This window comes from Pan paniscus, chromosome 4 (assembly GCF_029289425.2).
Source record: "Pan paniscus chromosome 4, NHGRI_mPanPan1-v2.0_pri, whole genome shotgun sequence".
Classification (NCBI taxonomy): domain Eukaryota; kingdom Metazoa; phylum Chordata; class Mammalia; order Primates; family Hominidae; genus Pan; species Pan paniscus.
The window spans coordinates 10511387-10529668 of NC_073253.2; the positions used below are offsets into that span (position 1 = coordinate 10511387).

General features: G+C 47.5%; 1 protein-coding gene across 2 annotated transcripts in view; it reads right to left on the minus strand.

Moving 5' to 3' along the window:
* Positions 1-12013: 12013 nt before the first annotated feature.
* Positions 12014-18282, minus strand: part of CMBL (carboxymethylenebutenolidase homolog) — a 29409-nt gene continuing 23140 nt past the window's right edge. For both annotated transcript variants that reach the window (XM_014344832.4, XM_003821960.7), the window contains exons 5-6: positions 14930-15021; positions 12014-13364 (exon numbers count right to left, since the gene is read on the minus strand). In XM_014344832.4, coding sequence (XP_014200318.3) covers positions 13185-13364; positions 14930-15021 — 272 coding nt within the window. In that variant the 3' untranslated portion in view covers positions 12014-13184. The remainder of the gene's footprint in view (positions 13365-14929; positions 15022-18282) is intronic.

Here is an 18282-nt window from a genome sequence, read left to right on the forward strand (position 1 = left end):
TCAGTACAGATGCAATTTTTTTCTCTGAATGTTCTCAACCTGAGGTTGGTTGAATTCAGATGAGGGTCAACTCTGCAAGCAGCCGCTGTGAGGCACAAATGTCACAGGGAGGGCTAAGAGGCCCGTCTCTCTGTTACATTGGACTGAATTTCTTGACTCTCATTTTCTTTCTCTAGGTGAAACAGCTCCAACAGACTGAGGGTTGGGGGGTGTGGCCAGAGGAAGGTGACACGGTAGTAACTGACTAATCAGTAATTTGTAAGCATGGAGAAGTTTCTCCAACCTAGGTGTTCCTTGCAGGCAGCCTTGGCAGAATGGGGTCATCTAAAAGCACCAGAAAAGTGGGGACCAAAGGCAAATGGCCGAGAAAGTGTTGAAGGGCAGGAAAAGTGGGGAAAACACAACAAGGTAGTAAAAATATAAATGTGTGTGCCCTATCGCTGCTCTAAATGGTTTATGTACATTAAAATTGGTTTTCAAAGTCTGCTCCATGGATCCCTCGGGGTCCTGGGTCTTTCCAAGGGGCCTATGAGGTCAAATGTATTTTCCTACACTGAAGTTACTGCCCTTTTCACTGTGTTGACTTTTGCACTGATGGTGCAAAAGCAGTGACCATTAAAACCACACCTTAGTGTGAGGTAGTGGCACTATACACTTTCAAAAAGAAAATCATTTTTTTGGCCAGGTGCAGTGGCTCGCACCTGTAATCCCAGCACTTTGGGAGGCTGAGGCAAGAGGAGTCGCTCTAGCCCAGGAGTCAGAGACCAGCCTGGGCAACATACACCCTGTCTCTACCAAAAATAAGTTAGTTGGGCCTGATGGCATGCTTATGTGGTCCCAGCTACTTGGGAGGCTGAAGTGGGAAGATCCTTTTGAGTCCAGGAGGTTGAGGGTGCAGTGAGCCATGGCCACACCACTGCAATCCATCCTGGATGACAGAGCGAGACTCTCTCAATAATAAAGGATGAATCTTTGACATTGTATAATGAAATGTGTCAACAACCGGAAGATCTGCTCACTAGACCAATATTTGCCAAATATGCATATGATGTTACAGCATCATGCACAGGTACCAGACGTTTTCAAGATGCAAGATGGACCAGTGTGACAGAAGAAAGTGTATTCAGTCTATCACTTGTTGGGTTTTGGTGCAATATCGAAGAATATTCAGTTTTGTGAAAGGCAACTAAAATACTTCTCCCTTGTCTAACTACATATCTGTGTGTGGCCAGATCATATTCCAGAACATGCTGTGGCCAGGCACAGTGGTTCATGCCTGTAACCCAAGCACTTTGGGAGGCTGAGGCAGGAGTATCGCTTGAGCCTAGGAGTTCGAGACCAGCCTGGGCAACAAAGTGAGACTCTGTCTCTACACACAAAAAAATTGTTTAATTAGCAGGGCATGGTGATGTGTGCCTGTAGTCTTACCTACTTGGGAAGCTGAGAAAGGAGGATCCCTCGAGCCCAGGGGGTTGAGCTGCAGTGAGCCATGACCATGCTGTTACGGGTGTTGAATCTGTACAGGTCTGCAACAGCCTCAATTCTCACCTCCTCAGAAGAAAGAATTCGACTGAGGGGCATAATGCAGGAGAGACCAAGGCAAGTTTTAGAGCAGGAGTGAAAGTTTGCTAAAAAGCTTTAGGCCAGGCGCGATGGCTCACGCCTGTAATCCTAGCACTTTGGGAGGCCAAGGTGGGCAGATCACTTGAGGTCAGAAGTTTGAAACCAGCCTGGCCAACGTGGTGAAACCCCGTCTCTACTAAAAACACAAAAACATTAGCCGGACGTAGTGGAGGAGCCTGTAACCCCAGCTACTCAGGAGGCTGAGGCAAGAGAATCGCTTGAACCAGGGAGGCGGAGGTTGCAGTGAGCCGAGATCACGTCATTACACCCCAGCCTGGGTGACACAGCAAGACTCCGTCTCAAAAAACCAAAAATAAAAACAAAAAGCTTTAGAGCAGGAATGAAAGAAAAGTACACTTGGAAGAGGGCCAAGCGGGCAACGAGAGAGCCAAGGCAGGGTTGGGCCTTCAACTTGGGGTTTTATATGTTGGCGTACTTTCGGGGTCTTGTGTTACTTCTCCCGATTACACCCCTGGCATGGGCTGTCGCATACACAGTGGCCTGCCAGCACTTGGGAGAGAAGCAGGGCAGTGTGTTTACTGGAGTTCTACACATGCTCACTTGAGGCCTTCTTCCCTTACCGGTCTAGCATTCCAGTTAGATGACGCCATTTTGCCTCTTAATGCGCATGCTTGAGCCCACCTGTCCAACTCCTGAGATGTTATCAGGAAGCTGCTCATCACCAGTTTCAGGTGTTTTCTATCTATTGGGAGCCTGCCCTTCCCAGGCACCGGCTGTGACCAATTATTATTTTAGGGAGACAGCTAACAACCGCCTGACCATCACCTCAGGGTCAGCTGGCATCACCTGAGGGGGCAAAGGGTTAGGGGCCACTCTTTCTGCCCTGCTCATGCCTGACTAGCTACCTACTGTTAACAGTGTCACTGCATTCCAGCCTGGTCAACAGGGTGAGACCCTGACTCAAAAAAAAAAAAAGTGTAAAAGAATCCTAAAACCAAAACATTTGATCCTCATCATAATCCTAGTCATTGACAAGTCCAAGAGATACTGCATAATTTGAATGGACCACTCCCTTATGGAAATAAACTTTTTAACTTTATATAGTTTTCAGTATAAGCAGCTGAAAATGTGCACTTAGCAGGATGTCTTATTTATCACATGATCTTGACGCCTACTGCAAAGACACAACTGAAGCCAGCAGTGTGGTCTTTCAGCTCCTCGGCTCCCACTTCGTTTGCGGCAGTTCATCGTCCCTCACCTCCTGTGAGAGGAAGAATTCTCAACCTGTGCTCCCAAGAGCCCATCTGGTTATTCCTTCAGGCACTGATCTAGATACTGTGAGAAGGGACTTCGCGGATTTCATTAAGGTTACCAATCAGCTGACCTTAAAAGAGGGCAATTATCCAGGTGGGTCCAATGCAGTCACACAAGCCCACAGGGGCTCACAGATAAAGGTGAAAGATACAGCAGGAGACTCAAGAGATGGCGGCCTTGGCCAGGTGCGGGGGCCCACACCTGTAATCCCAGCACTTAGGAAGGCCGAGGCAAGTCGATCACCTGAGGACAGGAGTTCAAGACCAGCCTGGCCAACATGGCAAAACCCTGGCTCTACTCAAAATGCAAAAATTATCCGGGCATGGTGGCAAGTGCCTGTAATCCCAGTTACTCAGAGGCTGAGGCAGGAGCATCACTTGAACCCTGGAGGCGGAGGTTGCTGTGAGCTGAGATCACACCACTGCCTGGGTGACAGAGGGAGACTCTGTCTCAAAAAAAAAAAAAAAAAAAAAAGAACACCCTGAGGATTCCACATGCCATTGCTGGCTCTGAGATACAGGGACCATGTGCAAGGACTGGAAGCTCTGGGAACTAAGTGTGGCCTCCAGCTGACAGCCAGAGAGAAAACAGGAACCCTGATACTACAGTCGCAAGAAACTGAATTCTGCCAAAAACTCAAATACACTTGGAAGAGACTTTTTCCCAGAGCCTCCTGACAGGAACCCAGTGAACCAACACCTTAATTTTGGCCTTGTGAATCCCACAGCAGAGCAACCAGCCAAGGCTTCTGAGCTACAGAACTGTAAAGATAATAAATTTGTGTGGTTTAAGTTGCGATGTTTGTGAAAATTTGTCACAGCAGCAATCGGAAACGCATATGCTTCTGTCTTGCCTCAGTGGGGGAGGGGAGAGAGAAGGGTACCCTCCTCCTGCCCGAGACAATTCCAATGTCCCATTGATTCCATCTCTCAGAGCTTGTTTCTCATTTCTGCATCTGGGATTGTCTTTAGTGCTCCTCAGGATGCGTTCTGGACTTATAGTAGGATTGCACTGCCCAGATTCCTTGTGGTTGGATGGGGTTCTGTGACTAGTGAGGGTCTCAGAATACAACACCCCAAAATGAAGGCTTCAGAAGCAGCTCTCTCTGACCTCCTTCCCTCCTGTTTCTGGCCCTTCATTCTGCCCTGAAGCTGAAAACCAGAATCCCTCTTCCCCTAGGTGGTCATAGAAACCAGAACCTCTTTCCCTCAAAGCCAGCCACAAAACCTAAAACTATTACTCTAAAACCACCCCCTGTTGCCACTTCCCTGTAAAAACTGGCCATAAAGAAATTATCTGACCTATCTTGTTTGCCCGTAATTCATAAGACCCCCATTCCAGAGAGGGTCCTGTCTGATAACCAGAAGGAAGAAATGCTGCCCTGAGAGGCCAAGAAGAGTCTCACCAGGCCTTGCTGGGGCCTCCACTCAGTCCACTGGCATTAGATCAGACCCTTTTTCTCCAACCGTATTTCCACATGCTGCCCACACTTTGTTGAACCTAAGCAAAAAAATGGACAGTTTTGTGGCTCATGACTGTAATTCCAGCACTTTGGGAGGCTGAGGTGGGAGGATCACTGGAGCCCAGGAACTCCAGCCAATCTGGGTAACATAGTGAGAGTTCATCTCTACAAAAAACGTAACCGGGTGTGGTGGCACGCACTTGCAGTCCCAGCAACTTGAAAGGCTGAGGCTGGAGGATTGCTTGAGTCCAGGAGCTGGAGGCTGCAGTGAGCCATGATCACACCACCGCACTGCAGCCTGGGTGACAGAGCGAGACCCTGTCTCTAAAACAACCAATCAGTAAAGGACAATTTCCCCTGTGTCTTTGGGTCATCGTTCTGATGGCTCCCATGTCACATAAAACTATGATCAAATAAATTTGTATGCCTTTTTTCCTATTAATCTGCCTCTTGTCAGTGACTTTCAGAGGGTGATACGGAAGTTTTCCCTTAACCCCTATGCTAGTACAGTCCAGCGTCTGTGGCAGCAGTATGATTTCCAGGTTAGAGCATGTACATGCCAAGGCAAGACCCTTCAAGGCTCGCTCTTCTGAGCACACAGCACAGTGCACTATTCAAGGCAGTGGCTGCCCCATCCGCTGAGGCTCCCCGGAGGTGAAGATGATGTAAGTCCTCTGGCAACACGCAAGGGACATGGAACATGGTAAGAATCCAGCTCTTTGCTGGTTTAGACCCTGAGAATAGGCTCCTCCTGTCTGTAAATCTCTCTTACCTGCACACACAGCCTCCCCTCCTCTGTTAGCACTTTCCAGCATGAATCTCACCTTAAAAAGCAAAAACCAGCCGGGTGCAGTGGCTCACACCTGTAATCCTAGCACTTTGAGAGACTGAGGCAGGAGGATCACTTGAGTTCAGGAGTTCGATACCAGCCTGGGCAACACAGTGAGACTCTGTCTCTTAAAAAAAAAAAAAAAAAAGCCAGGTGTGGTGGTATGTACCTGTAGTCCCTGCTACTGAGGAGGGAGGTTTGCTTGGGCCTGGGAGACAGAAGTTGCAGCGAGTGGTGATTGGAATACCGCACTCCAGCCTGGGCAACACAGCCAGATCCTGTCTCAACAAAAAAAAAGAAAAAACCAAAGCATAGGAAAACAAAACCCTTCAATTGTGGCCCCTGGAGCCATCCCTTCCTGTTCACTCCGTTACTCTGCAGCACTGTTGTCAGCCCCCCTTCCTCTCCTGCCTTCCACCTTCTGCTCCCTCCACCCACAGCGATGGTCTGTGGACCCCACCCTGCATAGAAACCACTCGTGCTGCAATCACTGTGTCCTTCTGCTGCAAATCCCTGGGGTGCTCTCTGAGTTGGAGTCCTCTTTCTCACACACACAACCTTTTCCTGTCTTTTTTTTAAAAAAATTATCTTCCTTTTTGAAGCTCCTCTGGTGACTTTCCTGGAGCTCTGCCCTCTAGTTGCTCCTACATCCCTGGCTGCTCCCCACCTCTGGCCATCCCCCTCTGCGGTTGCCACTTAATATGCATTCAGGGAGAACTACCCTGGGTCCACCAGCATTTACTCAAGGGTGAGGCATGCTGATGACACTTCACCTACTGTTACCACTGTGAATCTGAAGGGTCTACATCAAATCAAATCCTTGCCTCCTCGAATGAAAGAATTCAGCTGCGGGTCGTAAGGCAGAGGGACAGACTGAGGCAAGTTTTAAAGGAGGAGTGAGAGTTTATCAAAAAGTTTTAGAGCAAGAACGAAAGGAAGCAAAGTACACTTGGAAGAGGGCCAAGTGCCCCGTTCGGTCCGTGACTTGGGGTTTTACACGCTGGCATGGTTCCGAGGTTTGCATTTCTTTTCCCTTCCAAGGGAAAACTCAAACTCTTCCCTTGGAGCAGGCTGTCCACCATCTTGCCTCTTAGGGTGCATGCTTGGGTCTGCTTGCCCAAATCCTGAGATCTTTTCAGGAAGCTACTGATCACCAGCTTCAGATGTTTCTCTCTATAGGGAGACTGCCTTTCCCTGGTGCTGGCTGTGACCAAGTATTATTTTAGAGAGACAGTTTAACAACCACCTGACCATCGCCTGATGGCCACCTGACATTCCTGGGGAGGTAGACCTCTCCTGCCCTGCTTATGTCTTCCTGACTACCTACTCTAACAATGCACCCCTGCAGAGTTATGTTATTTTACTGAGTTTATAGCTTTTACATTGAGAAAAACTGAGGGTCAGAGAAGCACATTGCCCAAACCCACAGCAAGCTAAACATGAAGCATGGACACATCCAGCTTTTCCCTCCTGAGCCTCCTCTTCTCACCCTCATCTTCCTCACACTCTCCCTCTGCCATATCCGCCACAGCCACCTCATGGATGACTCCCAACGTTACAGAGCCACATGGGTCTCATACAACTGCCCCCCACAACCAGCCTCCACACTCCTCTTCATAGCCCACCAAAGCCCAGCTCTGTCCAGAGGGAGTGCACCCCATCCCTGGCTAAGTGAGTCAGGGTCTAATCCAATCCCGTCACCAATTCCCCTTCAGCTGATGCCCAGGTCCTCGGCCTCTCCCATGACACAGGGGGCACACAGCTGGGGGATTTCCCTCCCTCGCTAAAACAGAGGTGCAGGAGAGAGCTCCTTCCTTCCCTTCCTGTTGTGGCTGGGATTTGTAAGGCCCTAGGGCCCAGAGAATGCAGGCACCAACCCAGGTCCTGACACCAGGAAACCCCCAAACCACCTGGGATCCCTGGAGGACTGTGTGGGAGATACTTAAATGTTACCCTCTTAGCCACTGTCAGTCGGGTTTTCTGTTATTTGCAGCCCAAGAAAACTCAACTGATATTCCAGGCTGAACCAAACTTAAATTGTTTCCTCACAGCCCGCTTCTCTTCAGGATTCTGTGCTGGATAATTTGTGCTGGATAATCTCTAAGCCAACCTCAGGGTCTTGCTTCTTGGTGTCCTCTCAGTCTCTGCAGTAAAAGCAGTTGCATCTCTCAGCAACTCTCCACTCTGCTGCCTCGGTCAGTGTATTAGTCTGTTCTCACGCTGCTACTAAAGACATACCTGAGACTAGGTAATTTATAAAGAAAAGAAGTTTAATTGACTCACAGTTCAGCATGGCTGGGGAGGCCTCAGGAAACTTAGTCATGGTGGAAAGGGAAGCAGGCACATCCTTCTTCCCATGGCAGCAGCAAGGAGACGTACAGTGCGAAGTGGGAGGAAAGCCCCTCATGAAACCATCAGATCTTGTGAGAACTCACTCACTTTCATGAGAACAGAAGGGAGGTAACTGCCCCCATGATACAATTACCTCCCACCAGGTCCCTCCCATGACACGTGGGGATTATGGGAACTACAATTCAAGATGAGATTTGAGTGAGGACACAGCCAAACCACATCAGTCAGGCTCACATCTCTGCTTCCTGTTACTGTGCTCCTTCCCTCTCCAGAGGGGCCGAACTTTAATCTTTCTAAAATGCAAATACCATTGATAAGTTCTGCTGCTCTCACCTAAAGGCCTGAAAAGCACATCCCCACCTTGGGACTCAGAGGGGCCAGCCCTACCGGGACTGGCTGCCCTTTTACAGAAGAAGGGGTGGGGTGATCCTGAGGCCGCAGGCATCCTTCTTGCTTGGTCTTCCAGAACAGGAATGCACTGAGTTTGCAGGTTGCTGGCGCCCCAGGACTGATAAGACTACCCACGTTGGCCAGGCATTGGGATAAAAACAGCCCCAATCTGGAACTCAAGGAGAATTAAGGTCTCACCTGATGGAGGGAGCTGCCTGCAGGGCCCAGGCCTGCATGGGAGGGAAAAGAAACGGCCTTTTTGGTGTCTGCAGACATGGAGAGGGGCTAAGCGGAGGCACAGATCTAGGCTTGAGGAGTTTGCCAAGTAAATAAATGATCTGGCTGTAATTGAGAAAAACCATGTTAACCAAAAAGCGACCAAGGCAGCTGTCAATCCACAGAGGTTTATTTCGCCAAGGTTGAGAACATGCCCAAGAAAACAACCACAAGCCACAGAAACATCTGTGAGCTGTGCTTTTTCCAAAGGGGGTCTGGGGCACGGCGATATTTAAAAAGGCAAGGGCAAGCAGGAGGGAAAAGACGGGGGAGGGAGGCAGTGAGGCAGATGCTCGCATTCTTGTGAGGCCCTGAGTCTCAGTAAATCTACATTTTACACGTGAAAAAAGGAAGCACAGGAAAAGTCAATTATGCATTTGTCTCAGGGATGATTTCTGGTCTTGTCTTTGTCCTCTCTGTGAGGATCACCTGGTAATTGACATCGTCAGGGTGAGATCCAAAAAACTTGTTTCAGGGCTAGTTTATAGGGTGTGGATATAGCCTGAAAGATCTAGCTGCTCACAAGGAATTTCTGTGTGAGCGCTTTGGGAGGGAGGCCATCTGGGGAGATGTGTGGCTTTCCATGGTTGTGGGATCCTGGCTTACGGACGAGGCTCTAACACAGGGTTGTGACATTGCAGCTGTCTGTTTGGGAAGGAAAGGAAGGCAGTATTGCGCAGTTCCCAGGCTGAACTTTCCCTCTGGCATAGTGACTTTCGGGTCCTGAGCGTCTATTTTCTTTCACAACCAGCTGCAGGGCTGCCATAAGGCGGACAAACAGGATTAATGGAAAGTCAACAGGATGCAGTTGGGGATGCGAATCTTCCTCGCCAGTGTAGACTTGCAGGTGTGGCCAGTGACTACCCTCCTACAGGGTTAGCGCTCCTGGGGAGGTCAACTTTTCATTTCATTTTAATTCACTTAAATTAAAAAACTGAAGCAGTGTAAAATACTTCTCCTGGGCTGGGCGCGGTGGCTCATGCCTGTAATCCCAGCACTTGGGGAGGCCGAGGTGGGCGGATCACTTGAGGTCCACTTGAGACCAGCCTGGCCAACATGGTTGAAACCCTGTCTTTACTCAAAATAGAAAAATTAGCTGGGCGTGGTGGTGGGCGCCTGCAATCCCAGCTACTCCGGAGGCTGAGGCAGAAGAATCACTTGAACCCGGGAGGCGGAGATTGTAGTGAGCCAAGATAGCACCACTGCACTCCAGCCTGAGCGACAGAGCAAGACTCTGTCTCAAAACAAACAAACAAACAAAAAACTTCTCCTGAAAAAACGACAAGAAAAAATATTGTGGAAAGCTCTGTTGATCCCACCACACTCGGATCTCTGTTCAGTGTGTGCTAGACCCTCTGACCTCGATGCTGTCAGCACTGAGATGACAGTGACACAAAAGCCAGTGAATTCACTTAATTTAGATTGACGTCATTTTGAAACGGATATGCTTTTGCTTCAAAGTCAAATCAATTATTCTAAAACAAATGAAGCAGTTTTGTCAATGTGGGAGGTGAACTGTAAAGGAAATGACTTTTGATGCTAGACTCAGTTATCGGAAAACTTAAATATGTAAATCTACTTTTCTCAACTGTAAATTTTGTGAAATCTAAACACAAATCAAGTACTTTTTTTTTTTTTTTTTTTGAGACAGGGTCTTGCTCTGTGGCCCAGGCTGGAATAAAATGGCACCATCTCAGCTCACTGCAACCTCCACCTCCAGGTTTAAGTGATTCTCCTGCCTCAGCTTCCCAAGTAGCTGGGATTACAGGTGCCCACCACCATGCCCAGCTAATTTTTGAATTTTTAGTGGAGATGGGGTTTCACCATGTTGGCCAGGCTGATCTTGAACTTCTGACCTCAAATGATCAGTCCACCTCAGACTCCCAAAGTGCTGGGATTACGGGCATGAGCCACTGTGCCTGGCCAAATCAAGTACTTCTGATGAAAAGTTAGCATCCAAATTGAGATATGTGTAAGCAGAAAATACACACCAGATGTCAAAGATAGAGGACCAAAAAAAAAAAAAAAACAAAATATCTCACTCATGATTCGTTACATTGATTACACACTGATGGAACATTTGTGATAAATTGGGCTAAATGCATTATTAAAATTAATTTCACTTGTGTCTCTTTCCTTTTTTTAATGGGGCTATGAGAAAATTTAAAATTACATACATGGGGAAAAAAGCTAAAGTTGCCATTTTTTCCCTTTACTTTCATTTATCTGTTTGTCTAATAGTCACTGAAGAACAAATCTTTTTAAAGAAGTACGTGTGTGACTTACATTATACTTCTCTCTGCAGTGCTGGTTCAGAACACCATGACATTTGACCAAAGGACTCAGCAGAGGGAAGGCTGCCCAGGCCCCAAGCTCACCATGAAGGATACAGCCACACCCTTGGTTCATTCGCGCACGAATTTTAGACCTCCCACCTATGTTGAAGACTCTGGCTACTGGCTACATGCTCACCGACACCGTTCCACGGCAAAAGCCCAGTACATCTCAGGGGTTTCCTGGGAGGCCGGATGAATGTGTGAGGCCTCCTGGGAGCAGCCCTCAGCAGGCAAGGGCTTTGGCCTGTTGGGGTCCACAACTAAGTGTCCACAGTAGACCAGCCCTGCTCAGGCTTGGATTCTCTCAACATTAGGCAAAGGGTCTCCCCATACCCATTTGACAGATGCAAAAACTGAGGCTCAGGAAGCTCAAGTTTGGGAATTCTTTGAATTTTATGTTTCCTGAGCATCTATTTGAATGTAAGTTGGACTTTCTCATACTAGAAGCAGGGATTAGTAACACAGTTTCCAGTTATCCAACTTCTCACAGTTCCCCAAGGTGGTCGATCCAGACATCTGCCTTACAAAACCGCCTCCTGGGACCACCTTCCCATGGACAGCTGGATACCACCTGCTTGACTTGTCCCACTGACCCCCACACCCACATGGGCCATGCCGATATCCTACCCACACTGACCCCTCTCAGTCACAGCGTGAGTCCCCGGGGCTCATGCCTGCTTGCTCTAAACCCCCCAGTTAGAACCTCCAGGGGAAACCTGCATAGATGACACCCTGGGCCCCAGTGAAGGCTTTGGTTCATAGCTCCCTCTCTCTCGTTCTCCACCTTCTGGTTGAGCCCATGTGTCCTGAATGGCTCCCCCTTTTTGCTGGCCCTGCGAAGCGTGCTGCCCTCTGTTCTCTGGATCTGTAAGCAATAAACTGCTTCTGCCATTTCTTGGGTTCTGATGAGTTGCCTCCTCTACCCCATCCTAACTTCTTTCCCGGTCAGGGCTCTCCGGGAGAGTGGCTGTCTCAGTAGGAATAAACTGGACACAGGTCAGATGAGAGCCACAAGGCCATGTGCCAGGATAAACAAGCTTCCTGTGAGAGGGACACCTGGCCACAGGTTGGACACTCAGGAATCAGGTCGTCTGCCAGGACAAAGAAGGATCCCATGAAAGGCACATGGGAAACACCCACGACCACATCCCCAGGATCCCCGTCAGGGCAGGGCTAGAGTTTACAGCCACTCTCTCCTGAGAAGGACGTCAAGACAAAATTAGGAAAAAAACTACAACATCAAGTCACTTGCCCAAAGTCACATGTACGCACCCCATAGGTGCAGGTGCAGAGTTTCTCACCGGCTCTCCCCTTTACGCCACCACCAGAAACACAGGAGATATTTCTGAGGTAGCCTCAGGCCCTGGGACCCAAAAATGCCAGTGCTTGGAAATCCACTGCTTAGGAGACAACAGCTGGGTGACGACTCTAGCCCACCGTTCTCTGCTATCTTTTTAAAAAAGCTGCAAATTCAAAAATTCAAAAAATTAGTTTATTAGCTTAATATAATTAGGTCAATGGAATCCTGTTTTGATCTCAATACTTCCCATATTGCAATATATAAATGTGACAAATTCAGCTGTTTTGTGGCATAGATAAGTGTCTAAGCTGGGCAGTTAGTCTACCCCAGTTTATAGTTCATGTTCTTCATGGCTTTGCAGCATTTGTCACTTTCTATGATGTGTTCAAAGACCAGAAAAGGCCACACTTGACCTGTCAGCTGGTCCTTGAACAGCTGTAGGTTTTTTTTTTGAGACAGAGTCTCCCTCTGTTGCCCAGGCTGGAGTGCAGTAGCACAATCTCGACTCACTGCAACCTCTGCCTCCGGGTTCAAGTGATTCTCCTCCTCAGACTGCTGAGTAGCTGGGATAACAGGCACATGCCACCATGCCCGGCTGATTTTTGTATTTTTAGTAGAGATGGGGTTTCACCATGTTGGCCAGGCTGGTCTTGAACTCCTGACCTCAAGTGATCCACCCACCTCGGCCTCCCAAAGTGCTGGGATTACAGGCGTGAGCCACCGCACCCGGCCTGTAGGTTTTAACTAATAATTAGGGTATTACTCTATCATTCTCTATCACTCAAATTCTCCAGGTACTGACCTGGTTTTTATTTTATTTATTTATTTATTTACTTATTTATTTTTGAGACAGGGTCTCTGTTGCCCAGGCTGGAGTACAGTAGTGGCACAATCTTGGCTCACTGCAGTCTCCACCTCCTGGGTTCTATTGATTCTTGTGCCTCAGCCTCCCAAGTAGCTGGGACTACAGGCGTGCACCACCACACCAGGCTAATTTTTGTATTTTTTGTAGAGATGGGGTCTCACCATGTTGGCCAGGCTGGTCTCAAACTCCTGACCTCAGGTGATCCACCCACTTTGGCCTCCCAAAGTGCCGGAATTACAGGCATGAGGCACTACACCTGGGCAGACCTTGTTTTCAAATTATGATTCGATGTACATGTTAAAAATTAAATTATTTCATGCATTACTTCCTACTGAATTTGTGTTTCAAATGAAATAATCAGTTTTAGGATTCCTACACTTATTTTATAAAAGTGAAAATTAAATCAAATGATCTAAGTATTTCCAAGCAAATTTTGGGATGAAAGCTATTCTAGGAAGGCTTGCCCTTGATTCTTGCTACATGTACTTGTTCAGCCACTCAATTAAATTCCTTCTCGCCTCGTCAATGTAGGGCTTGTCTGCAGGTGAGCAATCTTCTCTCTTCCGATGCACGAACCCATGAGTCTGCCCAGAAAATGTTTTAATTTGATATTCAACTTTGCAGTGTTCTTTCAACTTCTGAGTCAGCAAAGATACCTGGGGTGCAAAAGATTTCATGATTTTAACCCTTTAGTGATAATTTCCATTCTCCAAATCTTTAGTGAGTGTTCATAACAGAAATTTAACATCAATGCTTTAAATTAGAAACAAGTTCCACAGTTACACTGAATTCTTTCCCACTAATTTTTTTCTTTTTAGACAGGGTCTCACTCTGTTGCCCAGGCTGGAGTTCAGTGGCGCCATCTCGGCTCACTGCAACCTCTGCCTCCCATGTTCAAGTGATTCTCCTGCCTCAGCCTCCGGAGAAGCCAGGATGACAGGCACCCGCCACCACGCCCAGCTAATTTTTGTATTTTTAGTAGAGACAGGGTTTCACCATGTTGACCAGGCTAGTCTCAAACTCCTGACCTCAAGTGATCTGCCTGCCTCTGCCTCCCAACGTGTTGGGATTACAGGCGTAAGCCACGGCGCCCGGCCTCTACTGCTAATTTTATAACTAACACAATTCTTATGGTCTGGCAAAGGAGAGATTTCAGGGCAATGGAAAAATGATACATCTATTATTTGAAATCATTTGCATTAATATATTAGTTACTAATATTATAACAATAATTTCTAAATGACTGCTTTTTTTTCTTAAGAGTCAGGGTCTCACTCTGTCACCCAGGCTGGAGTGCGGTGGCACAATCGTGGCTCACTGCAGCCTCCAACTCCTGTGCTCAAGCAATCTTCCTGCCTCAGGCTCCCAAATAGCTGGGACTACAGATGTGTGCCACCATCCCAGCTAATTTTTTTATATTTTTGTGGAGAAGGGATCTAGCTAGACTGCCTAGCCTGGTCTCAAACTCTCAGCCTCAATCAATCCTCCCACCTCAGCCCCCTGAGTTTCTGGAATTACAGGCATGAGCCACCACACCCAGCTAAATGACTGCTTTTGAATCATACTTTTCTTCTGCTTTTTCCTTATCAACTGACTTTGTTTAGTAAATCCTTGTCTTTAAGGTCACAGACTTTGTTGTAATTTGTGGGTTAGCATGGAGGTGGGGCAAGAGGTCCTGTTTCTCCACCAGGTAACCAGGCCATGCTGAGAATACTTCCCTCAGACATTTCCTTAAGCATGTTTTGGGAAGGTTATACTTCCACAGTGGAATTATATAAGTGGAATTGAATAAAACCCATCTTTAAAATGTTAATGTTGGAAACATTTGGAGCAACAAATGCATCCTTCAAGACTTCCCACTCCCCGCAGAATGTCAAATCGTGCTATTAAATATATAAATGAGGCCAGGCGTGGTGGCTCACGCCCATAATCCCAGCACTTTGGGAGGCCAAGGCAGGCAGATCACCTGAAGTCAGGAGTTCAAGACCAGCCTGGTCAACATGGTGAAACCCCGTCTCTACTAAAAATACAAAAATTAGCCGGGTGCGGTGGTGGGCACCTGTAGTCCCAGCTACTCGGGAGGCTGAGGCACAAGAATGGCTTGAACCTGGGAGGTGGAGGTTGCAGTGAGCCGAGATCGTGCCACTGCATTCCAGCCTGGGCGACAGAGCGAGACTCCATCTCAAATAAATAAATACGAAGAGAAAAGATGCCAACTTACGTCCTTGAGTGGAATCACAACATCATTTTCAGCAAAAATGAACAAGGTGGGGTTCTTTAAATTGTAAATGTCTTCAGAATCTTTGACGATGCCTGAAAAACAAGCACAGAGGCATGATGTCTGATCCCCACACTCATGCCACATGATCCCCACACCCATGCCACATGATCCCCACACCCATGCCACATGATCCCCACACTCATGCCACAGAAAACTGCAACATTTGGGTTTGATTTTTCAAAGTAAAATCTCTGCTTTGCGGACTTTATTTGCTTTTTTAGCCATTCCACAGAAGTGGCCCCACTTGAAAAAAAGAGCGTAAAAGAAGGCCAGGCGTGGTGGCTCACGCCTGTAATCCCAGCACTTCGAGAGGCTGAGGCAGGTGGATGGCTTGGGCTCAGGAGTTTGAGAGCAGCCTGGGTAACATCGCAAAACCCTGTCTCTACAAAAAATACAAACATAAGCCGGGTGTGGTGGTGCGTGCCTGTAGTCTCAGCTACTTGGGGGGACTAAGGTGGGCGGATTGCTTGAGCCTGGAAAGTTGAGGCTGCAGTGAGCCGTTTGTGCCACTGCACTCCAGCTTGGGCAACAAAGTGAGACCCTGTCAAAACAAAACAAACAAACAAAAAACCCAAAGCCTGGGCGCAGTGACTCAAGCCTGTAATCCCAGCACTTCAGGAGGTTGAGGAGGGCGGATCATGAGGTCAGGAGTCCGAGACTAGTCTGGCCAACATGGTGAAACCCTGTCTCTACTAAAAATACAAAAATTAGCCAGGTGTGGTGGCACGCGCCTGCAATCTCAGCTACTCGGGAGGCTGAGGCAGGAGAACTGCTTGAACCCGGGAGGTGGAGGTTGCAGTGAGCCAAGATCTTGCCATTGCACTCCAGCTCTGGGCGACAGAGCAAGACTCCGTCTCGGAAAAAAAAAAAAAAAGAGGATTATAAGAGTACAAGAGACATTTATTTAGTCAGATCTTCCTACTCTCTACCTCCCCACTTTATGGACTGGGAATCAGGCCATTAAATAATTGAATGAGACCTCGTCCGCTGCTTAGTATGGAAAGATGCGGAGCAGCCTGAGGAATGTCCCGCTGGGATGTACCTTCATTTACAAAGAGGATCAATGTCAAACCTTCGCTTGAGAAGTTTCTCAGGTCTACACAAGTCCCACGGGTTCTGGCTTGAATGCACTGAGTAGTTTTGTTTGTAAGAGGAGCTGTCTTTTGAGTGGGTATTTAGACTCGCACCAGACCATGAGTGTGGAAGTGTGGAAGTGTGAAACTGCCTGGGCCTAGCAGGTCAGTCTATAAAAATCAGTTTTTGGCCGGGCGAGGTGGCTCACACCTGTAATCCCAGCATTTTGGGAGGCCAAGACGGGTGGATCACTTGAGGTCAGGAGTTCAAGACCAGCCTGGCCACCCACGCAAAACCTTGTCTCTACTGAAAATACAAAATTAGCTGGGTGTGGTAGCCCCAGCTACTCAGGAGGCTGACAGGAGAATTGCTTGGACCCAGGAGGTGGAGGTTCAGTGAGCCAAGATCGTGCCACTGCACTCCAGCCTGGGTGACAGAACAAGATGCTGTCTCAAAAAATAATAACAATAGTTTTCATCTTTCATCTCAGCATTCATTCGAGATTAATTCTGAAATTAGAAGCATGCTCTGCCTGACCCAGGTTGTCTGAAAACAACCTGTGGGTGTGTCCACTTCTATGCGAAAATAAGTAAGTAAAAGATTTGCAGCAAATTACCATTTTAAGATAAGAAGACGTAAATAACATAACTTTTTTCCACTTCCTGCTGGCAGCAGAAGAGCTAAGTAACAGAGAGAGCCTCCTTCACCTGTAACTCCTCTTCAGGAGGCAGGGAGCCACGGGAAAGGTGGCCACGCTCCCTTCCCCACTCTAGCAAAGCTACTTCATGTGGATGGGCCTCTTTTGATATCCCTGGGCCTGAGCCCGGCCACGCTCTGCAGCTCACGCACTGCACAACAGCGGCCAGAAGGTGGCGCCGGGGAGGCATCCACTCCCGACCGCCTTTTGCTAAATCGCGCAAAAGCATGGTCTGGACAAAGCATCTCTCAGCTCCATTGTTCCCAGAGGCAGCTGGCCACTGCCTTTTGAGTTTATGTCCTTTTGTGTTGTCCTAAGTCAATATTTAAAGGCGTTTTTAACTCTAAAAGTAGTTGAAAATACCACAATGAGGAACCATTAACCCAAGAAGCAATCATTAGTATAACTTTATGATCCACTTCAGATGGTCCCAGGCCTAACGATGGTTCCACTTGTCATTTTTTGACTTTACAATGGTGCACAAGCGACACTCATTCAGTAGAAACTGTTCCCCAAGTACCCAGACAACCATTCTGTTTTTCACTTTCAGTACAGAATTCAATAAACTGCATGAGACATTCAAGACTTTATAATAAAATAGGCCTTGTGTTAGATGATTTTGCCCAACTGTAGCCTGATGCAGGTGTTTCGGGTCGGCCAGGTGAGGCTATGATGTTTGGTAGGTGAGGTGGATTAAGTGCATTTTCGACTTGAGATTTTTCCATTTATGATGGGTTTATCAAGACTTAGCCCCATTATAAGTACAGGAGCATCTGCATTATTTTTAAAGGCTATATTTCCTATGTGTCTTTTTTGTTTTCGTTTATCTATTGGTCTGAATGCTTCTATATCATGAATTTAGCAAGCAGTTTCTATATACAGATATAATGTTATTTCATTGCTGTAGTAACTTTGGTTTGTTTTGGCCAAAAATGTATAAATTGCTATTTAGATTTTAGAGTGTGTTTTCCTTGGCTTTCTTTCCTTTTTTTTTTTTTTATTTTTTTATTTTAAGAGACAAGGTCTTGCTCCCTGTCATCCAGGTTGGAGTGCAGTCGTGCATTCATAGCTCACTGCAGCCTCAAACTTCTGGGCTCAAGTGATTCTCCTGCCTCAGCCTTCTGAGAGGCTGGGACCACAGGCACGTGCCAGTACACCCAAGTAATTTTTTTCTTTTTCTTTTGAGAGAGTCTCACTCTGTTGCCTGGGTTGGAGTGCAGTGGCATGATCTTGGTTCACGGCAACCTCCACCTCCCGGGTTTAAGCAATTCTCCTGCCTCAGCCTCCTGAATATCTGGGACTACAGGCGCCTGCCACCACGCCCAGCTAATTTTTGTATTTTTAGTAGAGACGGGGTTTCACCATATTGGCCAGGCTGGTCTCGAACTCTTGACCTCATGAGCCACCCACCTTGGCCTCCCAAAGTGCTGGGATTATAGGCGTGAGCCACCACGCCCAGCCTTAAAATTTTTTATAGAGACAAGGTCTCTCTATGTTGCTTAGGCTGGTCTTGAACTCCTGG